This window comes from Vombatus ursinus, unplaced genomic scaffold (genome assembly GCF_900497805.2).
Source record: "Vombatus ursinus unplaced genomic scaffold, bare-nosed wombat genome assembly UNPS02014973.1, whole genome shotgun sequence".
In the NCBI taxonomy this organism is placed as follows: Eukaryota; Metazoa; Chordata; class Mammalia; order Diprotodontia; family Vombatidae; genus Vombatus; species Vombatus ursinus.
This window is the reverse complement of record NW_020954751.1, coordinates 10,209,994-10,220,470: the sequence shown is the minus strand read 5'-3', so window position 1 is coordinate 10,220,470 and position 10,477 is coordinate 10,209,994. Positions and strand designations below refer to the sequence as shown.

Here is a 10,477-nt window from a genome sequence, read left to right as displayed (position 1 = left end):
TCTTGGCAGAGAGGCGTTGGTCCAGAATGCAGAAAGACATTTACAGTCATGGATAAGGTGTTGATTTGTTCTGTTTGACTACAGTGGTTACAGGAAAGGTTTCTGGAAGGAGGGGCATGTGTGAATGTGTCATGGGAAGGATTCTAAATCTTCCTTGTTCACTCTCAGAAAAGCTTATTTAGGCACCTGGTTGCCAACAGGTATGAGAGACCATAAACTTGGAACTGAAAGAGACCTCAGGAGCCACCTGGTCCAACCCATGCCCCAGTAAGAATCTCCCTTCACAATATACTCAAAAAGAAAAAAAAATGTCATCCAGCTCCAGCTTGAAGACCCAGGGAATCCACCATTATGTGTGAACAGTAAGTTTTACAGGTAGAATTTGAACCCAATTTCTTCCAACACCATTTCTACATTAATACACTAACTTTAATCATTATTTCTTTCTCTCATTTGTAAAATGAGGTTCATGGATTTTACTTTTCTATGACTTGTCATAAAAATGTCATCTGTTAGATGAAATTCATAAAAAAGTCACAGATACTATAGGGAGTATCAGGGCTGTGAAGGAGGCGACTACAATAATCTAAAAAGTTAAGTGATTGAGTCACAGCTTAGGACAATCAGTGAACAAATTCAGAATCATAAATCAGATACATACAGATTTAGGTCTATGCTCAGATGACAAGACTACCTGCAACCTTGTGATCCCATCCAAAGGTTTAAGTGAAAGACTTCCTAATGGAGAAACATATTTCTGAAATGTGGCTAAAATGATGTTCCATCTTAGTTCAGATTGTTCTTTCAAGCTTAGCACTTAAGGTCTCTCAAATAGAGTTATAAAAAAGTGATACCAGTAAGACTCATGTCAAAGTCAAACATACAATTCATCATCTATAATTTAAAAACAAAACAGAATATTACATATAAGATATAACTTTTAACAAAAGGCAGGCTAAAACTTATGTAACTATACTTTCAATTATAGTTCTGAATATTCTTAAGTATATAAGAATAGATGATGGAAAAGTCGTTTGGTTTCACTTGAAAATATTTTCTAAATACACACTCACAGCAATACTTGCTATAAAACTGCAAATAACATGACTACTTGACTTTTTGTTTGTTTTATTGCTTACATGTGTATCACACAGTGTATCCTTATCTTTCATGAAACTGGATTCATTACATTTAGTACAGAATATGCCAGCACGGATAAAACAAGATAAAATAGTCTCATTTCCATATCTACAACAGCAAGAGATGAGTCTTACTTCTGGAAATGGGGCTTATCTTATCTTGGACTAACAAGCAAAATTTACTATTAATATAAAATACAGTAAGTGTGGAAAAAATTCAAAGCAAAACTCAAACACATACAAAATTCATTGGACTCCACGTGACAAACTTTAATGAAACAGCCACCAGGTACTAGAGGCCAAGCGTACACACTGTATAGTCTAAGTACTAGAACTGTTTAAGAAGAGTGAAATGATACAAAACAACTGTGTACATTAAAATAGAATACTTAACAGTTTATTTTACTTAATACCTACAGAAAAAAAAATCAACACAATCAGATAGTGGACAAATCCCATACTCTCAGTCTCCAAAAGCCTAAGGACATATACACATGTACCTGTGGTGTTCCTGTGACACAAGAAATAAATGAAAGAAAATATCCATTCTCAGAACTTACAGTCAACAGAGTCAGGTCAGTGATCAAGGATTAAAGCAGTCTACTGTGGTTAAACTGAGGAAAACTCAAATCAGCAATTTATGAACAGATTAAGTGAAAGCTGCAATAAAAGCCAATTACATTTCCCAGGGTACATGCGATCAAGACATGCAGAAAACTTAAATTTCCCAAAACAAGAAAATATGTACAGCAGCTTGTATATTGCATGAATGCAAATGAAAATACATTCTTAATTTCATATTTTCATAGATTACTAAATTATATTTCTTTTTTTCATACAAAAGCACACAGTGTTAATTTATAAAATGGCATCCGAGTGGATGATGATTGTTCTGCATTCTGTCCCCCCATTTAGATTCTTAAAAAAAGGAATGTAGGGCAAAAAATATCTTACCTTAAAAAGAAAATCAAAGTGAGAAAACAGGACAAAAATAGGCATATTGATGCAAAAATTCTTGTTTGAGCAGGGTGTCAAGTTGTAGCAGCAAAAACCCCAAAAGAATATTAGATAGGCTATTTTGTTGTCTACAACTGTGAGTGCCCTGTTAACGGGAAAAACAGTTACTTTTGAGAACATTCTATCTTGTTTCAATGTGTCATTTCATAGGTTTAACTGATTACAACATGGAGCATGCACTACTATACTTCCAAAAAGAATCAAGGGAAACCATTATTTTGGTTTATAAACTGAAAAGATTTTACAGTGACTTTGCTTATAGCTCATTTTTCCTGTTTCAAGCAGAGCCTAAATAATACACACAAATTCACACAAACACTTAATTACAATTTTCTAAAAGAAAATATTAAGTTCCTTTTAGCTTTTGAGATGCTTATGCTGCTTCATGTAAATGGCAATGTAGGCTGAAAAATCTTCCACTCAAGGTACTGGACTGTGGAACAGATGATTTTTAATCTTCTGAAGAGAATTTCAAAATGGACCATGAAGAGAAAAAGTGTTTATTAACACCTAGTGCCAAGGAATTCACCAAAATACCTACCATTTTAAGAAAATACTATCAAAAGCAAGTCAGTGTGCACAAACCGTAGCACTGATATTAGCAGACATATAAACCTATGAAATTCAGCACACTTGTTCTGTAAAACCACAGGGTAGTCTAAGGTAATTCTAAAAAAACCCCAGATATACATGGGTACTTTCGGTTCAAATCTTACAAAATGAACTTAAAATCAACATCTGGGAATGATGAAATTATAGGATTGATTAAAAAATAATCAATATGTAAAATGGTACTGAAAATTTAAATTAATATACTATTTAGAGAAATGTACAGAATTATCATTTTTTGTATTTACGAATTCACAAACTATTAACTTCTTAAAAACATCTTTCTATACTAAATATATCTCTCTCAATTAATGGAGCCATAGCAAAATATGACTGCAATTTCAAAGCATGGCCCGTAAACTATATATACATCTATGATTTGAAAAATATTGCACAGTTTGGTGCTCTAAGAGGAAGCTTCACACTTCTCAAGCAGAACAGTTAAACTTTTAGCAGAAAACACAGTACAGCAGTACCAGATTTGTAAAAGTATGTTATTTTTTGTATCACAGTCTTTGAACACTATCACACAAATGTAATTTGTTACTGTGAATAAGCAATGGTGGTTTTTAACAACTTAATCTAAAGCACTGGAGAAAAAGCCACCAAATATGAGCCTCCAGGACTGTGAGCAAATATATTTCTTTGCTATTCTATGCAACAAGAAGCTAAAGTCATTCCTGCTAAAACAGTGCTGTATAAGCTTATGAAGTACACTATATATACTCTGTATGTTTGTAAATGTCCTTTAAGAATTTGAAAAAAATAAAAACTTGCTTTTGAAATGAGCATTTATGAAAAGTTTAAAATGTGCTCTAGAACAATATGAAAAAAATCTCACTTGCTCAACTTTTAAAACCAATAGGGAATTCAAACAAATTGACATGACAAATCTGTATGCTCCAATGTACTTAAGAGAATACAGTTTAAAAATGTCTAATTTGCTCTGGCAAGCAATCAACTGGTTCAACTTTAGTTCCATAATTATTTTGAATAAATATGTTAACTGGGATGAAGCAAATTAACCCTAAAACCTGCTTTTAAGCCTTGATTTTCAACTTTAAACTAAATATGATTCAGCAGACTCCATAAGACTCAATACACACAGAGATCTGGAAACTTCATCTCATAAACTGGGACAGACTGGTACTGGGTATTTCCAGATGTAAAGGTCAGTGTTCCTGATGGACTCGGAGGTGGACTGTAAAAGAAAAAAAAGGCATCAGTAGCAGGTATATTTAAAATTGGCTTTCTTTTTTTCAGAGAATTCTATTTTCAAATATATTACTGACATGGCCTCCCCAATTAGGTTACAGGGAATGTGATGTTTGCCCGGGGGAGGGGGGGAGGGGAGATGGTATTACTTGCCAACTTATCATACTAAACTTCAATCCTAAATTCAAGTCTAAACACTCCAGGTCAGAACTGAATAATGACTTATGCTTTTTAAAAAAAAAATAGCATTTTGGCTTGCTGAGCTTCAGCAACACTGGAAGTGCTGGTGCACTATTTACTAAACAATAAGGTTAAAAAAAAGTTACTTATTCCATGAAGGCGAGAAGCTTAAGTTGGTCCTCCAAAAATTAACAGAATATCTGTCACAGAAGAGCAGGAAAAGGGGAATGGAAAATATAAGAAATATGGTTATTTTGCAAAGTAGGAGGGTATGGAAAATATGAAGAAAGGATAGATGAGCAAGAAAGCAAAATTGCTGAACTTTTGTTATAGGCTAGCATGCAGTTTGTAATTTCAGAAAATTCTGGAATGCTATAGGACCTTAAAAAAGTATACAAGGTATGAAGGAGTTGTGCTACACAGCACCTAAAAAGACGATATAATAATTCCAACCAAGAAGGTCACATTTCTGACTCATATTGAATTTGAAATCAACTAAATGGAAGTTAAACTTAAGTTGACTTTCTTGTGTTAAGTTATATCTCCCCTATTCTGTCCTTGAGAACTTGATTTTCTGGAATCCTACAGTGTGGAAAAAATGAGAATACACATGTAAAACACTCTGGAAAACTCATGAATCTGGGTTATCAGCTAGACCTTTTAGCTTTGTGATATCCGCAAATTTGATAAACATGCCATTTATACCGAAGGAAACAGAAAAAAAAAAACTATCAAAAGTAGACACAAAAGCTATGTAAGAAATCTGAGGCTATTTTAGCATAACAGAAAACAGATTTACAAATCACAACAGGCCAGGGATTGACAAGGTAGTATGAAACATAAATGCTATGATTTTATTTCATCCCTCTCAAACTAACGCCACACAGATCAATCTGTAATGTCTATGTGGTGCTAAATTATTTCCCTTCCACCTTTTTTCCAACTGATTTGTGGTTCACTGCTGTAAGAGACCTATTTATATTAAATTAAGATTTTTGTATGTATTCAATAGATCAAGTCACTGCTTCTATTTAGATTCAAGGTCAATCAGCAGTTAGCTAAACTTAACATTACATTACTTTGGTACAAGCACACAATCACTATTTTAAAATGGTACCTTTCAGAAATTTATGGGTAAACACACAGCACGTTAAAGAACAAAGTTAAAATAAAAATGTTCCAACTGGTGCACCAACTGAGGCAATGTTAGATAAGGTACTTCCCCTCAAAAATCGGTTATTTGAATAAATATTTACTCTGAACATGCTAAAGTCCTGTAGTGGGTAATGTGACACTACGGTCTTTGGTAACAATCACCTTTACAACCTAGTGAGTCCCCCAAGTTTTTTCAAACATCATGAAAAAGAAAAAAAAAAGCACAGAGGCAGCTGTCTGCTGGTCTGTTTCTTCAGGACAATTTTGTACATAAGAAAGTGGGACGGCGAAATGGAGAAAAAAAATATTTACTCTAGAAGAAAATGCTGACTTTCATTTCCTTAAATGTTACCACAACTGTTTAAAATCAACTTGCCATAATTTCTCTCAAAGAAGAATTAGTCAATCCCATCAAGGTTTTACATTCATAAATCCTTACCGTATGGTAAGCTCCAATATTTGTGCAAGTCTATCATGAAGAAAATTTGCCTATGAGGGGAAAGAGAATAATGGAGAAAAGAACATTAAAAAAGCTAAACAGAGCTGAACGTTTTCCCAATGATTTGCATCATGAAGCCTAATACAAAACAATAAGATTTAGCCACTAAGCCCATCAGTCCAAATATCGATTTGTAAATGATGAATCGCTGAGGTTTCCAAAGTCTTTTCTGGTTTCTCTACATATACAGGTATCGTAACATTCAGCATGACTGTGAGCCAATGCAATTTAAGTACTATTCAACACAATCAGAATAAAGAAATAACCAAGTCCATACTTTACAACTGTCACTGATAAGCTGATGAGTATCCAGAGAAGGGCAATCAGGAAGGTACAGAGCTCAGTGATCATGTGATGGGAGGACTGAAGAGACCGAAATTATTTAGCTTAGAAAATAGAAGACTTAATGGAAATATAATAGCTCTTTTCTAGAATTTGAAGGGCTATCATGGGGAATACTGCTGTGTAGTAGAGCGCTGAACTGGCAGAGAGAAGACTTGGGTTTCACTCTGACTTCCAATACTGTGTGCAAGTTAATGGCTGCAAGTAATTTAACCTCTCAGTTTTCTCATTGGTAAAATAGTACCTATAGTACCTACACCTCAGTGTTATTAGGAAACATATTACCTACCATATAAATGTTTTGATGATAACTTATTACGTGTGGCTCCACAAGATACAACAAGGAGCAATGGTTATGATTTGCAAAAAGGCAAATTCAGGCTTACTGTAGGGAAAACTTCATTAAAAGTAGGTATTTGTAAAAGTGGAATTGGATATCTTGGAATGTTGAGAATTTCCTCCAAAATAGTGGTAACTAGGGGCAGCTAAATGGTGCAGTGGATAGAGCACTGGTCCTGAAGTCAGGAGGACCTGAGTTCAAATCCAGCCTCAGACACTTGACACTCACTAACTGTATGACCCTGGACAAGTCACTTAACCCCACTGCCTAGCAAAATTTAAAAAAAATTGTTAAAAAAAAATAGTGGTAACTGATAGGCTAGATAATAACGTATCAGAGATACTGTAAAAAGATTTCTTGTTGAGGTATGGATCTTACAATGTAGCCTCTGGATTTCATTTCAATTTGAATTCTGAAAATTAAACTATAGTAGTATCAGTCAAATAAAATCTTTATAATTGATGTGTATAAAGCTGAAATTAACAAGTGAATTACTGCATGAAAATATAAGTTGCTTTCACTAAACAGGTTTAAAGTAAAAAATTACAATTAGGAAATTTCCTTTCCTTTCTTCCCTTTAAGTATGCAATAATGTCAAGCAATAACTTCAAGAAAGTAAATTAAAAATATATTAGAAAGAACACTTGTCTGGGAGTCAATGATATGAATTCTAGCCAAGTAAAAAATTCTAGTTCTAGTCTACATAAAAAAGTTGTTATATCACTTTCAGCAAGTTATCTGACCTCATTGGGATTCAATTATCTTAATTTCATCTAGTGCTGGAAGGGATCCTAGAGATCATCTTGTGTAATCCCTAATTTTTAATTAAGAAACTGAGACCCTCACTTCTAAAATACACAGAGAACTAAGTCAAATTTAATAAGAATACAAGTCATTCCCCAATTGCAAACGCTCAAAGGATATGAACAGGCAGTTCTCAGATGAAGAAATTAAAGCTATCTATACTCATATGAAAAAATGCTCTAAATCACTATTGAGTAGAGAAATGCAAATCAAACAACTCTGAGGTACCACATCACACTTATCAGATTGGCCAAGAGGACAAAACAGGCAAATGATACATGCTGGAGAAGACGTGGGAAAAGTGGAACACTAATGCATTGCTGTTGAAATTGTGAAATGATTCAACCATTTTGAAGAGCAATGTGGAACTATGCCCAAAGGGCTATAAAACTGTGCACACCCTTTGTTCCAGCAACAACACTTGCAGGGCTGTATCCCAAAGAGATCACACAATTTGGAAAAAGACCTACATGTACAACAATATTCATAGCAGCTCTTTTTGTGATGACAAAGAATTGGAAATTGAGGGGATGCCCATCAATTGGGGAATGGCTGAACAAGTTGCGGTATATGAATGTAATGGAATACCATTGTGCTATAAGAAATGATGAGCAGGAAGACTTCAGAAAACCTGGAAAGACTTGTATGGACTGTTGCTGAGTGAAGTGAGCAGAACCAGGAGAACACTGTACACAGCAACAGCCACGTTGTGCAATGACTAACTTTGATAGACTTAGCCCTTCTCAGCAATGCAAGGACCTAAGACATCTCCAAAAGTCTCATGATGGAAAATGCTATCCACATCCAAAGAAAGAACTATGGAGTTTGAATGCAGATCGAAGCATACTATTTACTATTTTTTTTCTTCTGTTTTGTTTTGTTTCCTCTTTCTTGTGGTTCCTCCTATTGGTTCTAATTCTTCCTTACAACATCACTAATGTGAAAATATGTTTAATAGGAATGTATATGTAAAGCCTATATCAGATTGCACGAAGTCTTGGGGAGGGGGGGGAAGGGAGGGGGAGAAAAATTTGGAACTCAAAAGCTTATGGAAGTGATTATTGATAAATCAAAATTAAAAAAAAAAGAAACTGTTACCCAAAGAGGTCAGTAAATTGGCCAAAGTCTCATATACAATAAAGAACAAGTGATTTGAACACTTAAAATTCTACCTATATATATATTCCCTGTTCTCTCACCACATATAGTACTGTGTATATAATAGGAATTTCATGTTTGCTGAATTAAGTATACCATGCTGAATCTAATTCATCTGTAAAATCAAGGGTTTGAACTATATAATGTATAACACTCCTATGATCTATAAATGTTTAAAATTTGGGGGCCATTTACATAGCAAAATGCTGCATACAGAATCCCATTCTAACAGGAATATTACTTCACGATATAAAAGTGAAAATATACATTTCATGAAATAAAAATGAAACTCATAAATTCAAATCTGTTTGATCTATGCAAATAACAACTTAGTGTTGCAATCTGACCTTCCAAATACTCATCTTTTTTGTTTTTGTTCAGTCATTCAGTTGTGTCTGACTCTGCACTTCATGGAACATGCATAGCACATCAAGTCTTTCTATCCTCCATTATCTCTCAAAGTCTGTTTAAATTCATGTTTGTTGTTTCCAAGACACTATCTGTCCCTCTCATCTTCTGCCGTCCCTTTACCTTTTGTCTTCAATTCTTCCCAACATCGGGGTCTTTTCCAATTAGTCCCGTCTTCTCATTACATGGTCAAAGTATTTAAGCTTCAATATTTGTCCTTTCAAAGAACAGTCTGAATTAATTTCTTTGAGTATTGATTAATATGATCTTCTTGCTATCCAAGGAATTCTCAAAAGTCTTCTCTAGAACCACAATTTGAAAGCGTCAATTCTGCAGCACTCAGCTTTGCTTATAGACCAACTCTGACAGCCATACAGCACTACTGGAAACACCATAGCTTCGACCATATGCACGTTTGTTGGAAAGGTGAGGTCTATGCTTCTTAGTATGCTGTCCAGATTTGCTATAACTTTCTTTCCAAGGAGCAAGTGTCTTTTAATTTCCTGACTACAATTACTATCTGCAGTGATCTTTGAGCTCGAGAATAGAAAATCTGATACTGCTTCCACTTCTCTCTCTCCACCAAGCAGTGATGGGACCAGTTGCTAAGATCTTAGATTTTTTGATGTTAACCTTCAAGTGAACTTTCACACCCCTCTGGAGGAGGGGGATCCACCCATGTCCTTGATTTTTCCTGGCCCTGTGAGAGTACCAATGGAACACTACGACCGTCCACCTTTAATCGCCTGCTATCATCATTCACCCAGCCTCTTTCCTTCCTTCCAAAATTCCTTGATGACATCTTTAATTCTGGTCTTTTCAGTCTAGCATTGTTTATATGTTGTACATATATGTACACATAAACACATGTATAAATGTACACACACACACACACACTCTCCTTCACCTCTCAACTGCCCTCTAAATAATATTCATTTTTATTTCTTCAGAGACAGTTATCTTCCATATTTCACTGTTACAGAGCAATGTGGGTAGAATGCTAGTATTTTTTAAAAAAGACCTTTTTCATGAGATGCACAAGGTCATTAAGGAAGCGTTACAATTTCCTGGAAAGAAGCAATCCAGTCTATTCTCTTATTGAACTATGGGTTCAACTCATTGTCCACCTGTACTGTTTGCCCCAAATATACATATTGAGGAACAAACTCTACAACAGTGGTTCTTAATCTGACGTTCACAGTTCCCTGGGGATCCACAGCTAGATTTCAGGCAATTTAGATTTCAATTACTTAAAAACATTTTCCTGAGCAGGCAACTACAGGCTTCACCAGATTGACAAAGGAGCGCATGATAAAAAATTAGTTTAAGAACCCTTGCATAGGTTGTCTATCAAAATGAACATTGAAATCTGGGCAACAGATTTTCTTTATCTAATTGTTCTTTCCAGTTTGGACAGAGGCCAAACTCCTTTGAGATGTCTTCCAAAAGGCTCTGCAATATTACAGGAGGAGCTTAATGCAAGAAGCACAATATTACCCATAAATGGGAGCATTTGGGGTACCTCACTATTCACAGAAACTCAATCTCCATCATTGCAGTGGCAAACACCTTTAGCATTACATATCTCCTTATTTTGCTTTACCTGACGTT

At 34.9% G+C, this 10,477-nt stretch overlaps 1 protein-coding gene across 2 annotated transcripts in view; it reads right to left on the bottom strand.

Moving 5' to 3' along the window:
• Nucleotides 1-1,111: 1,111 nt before the first annotated feature.
• Nucleotides 1,112-10,477, bottom strand: part of EFR3A (EFR3 homolog A) — a 163,023-nt gene continuing 153,657 nt past the window's right edge. For both annotated transcript variants that reach the window (XM_027845506.1, XM_027845507.1), the window contains 2 exons: nt 5,755-5,804; nt 1,112-3,966 (listed from right to left, as the gene is read on the bottom strand). In XM_027845506.1, the coding sequence (XP_027701307.1) occupies nt 3,861-3,966; nt 5,755-5,804 (156 nt within the window). In that variant the 3' untranslated portion in view covers nt 1,112-3,860. The remainder of the gene's footprint in view (nt 3,967-5,754; nt 5,805-10,477) is intronic.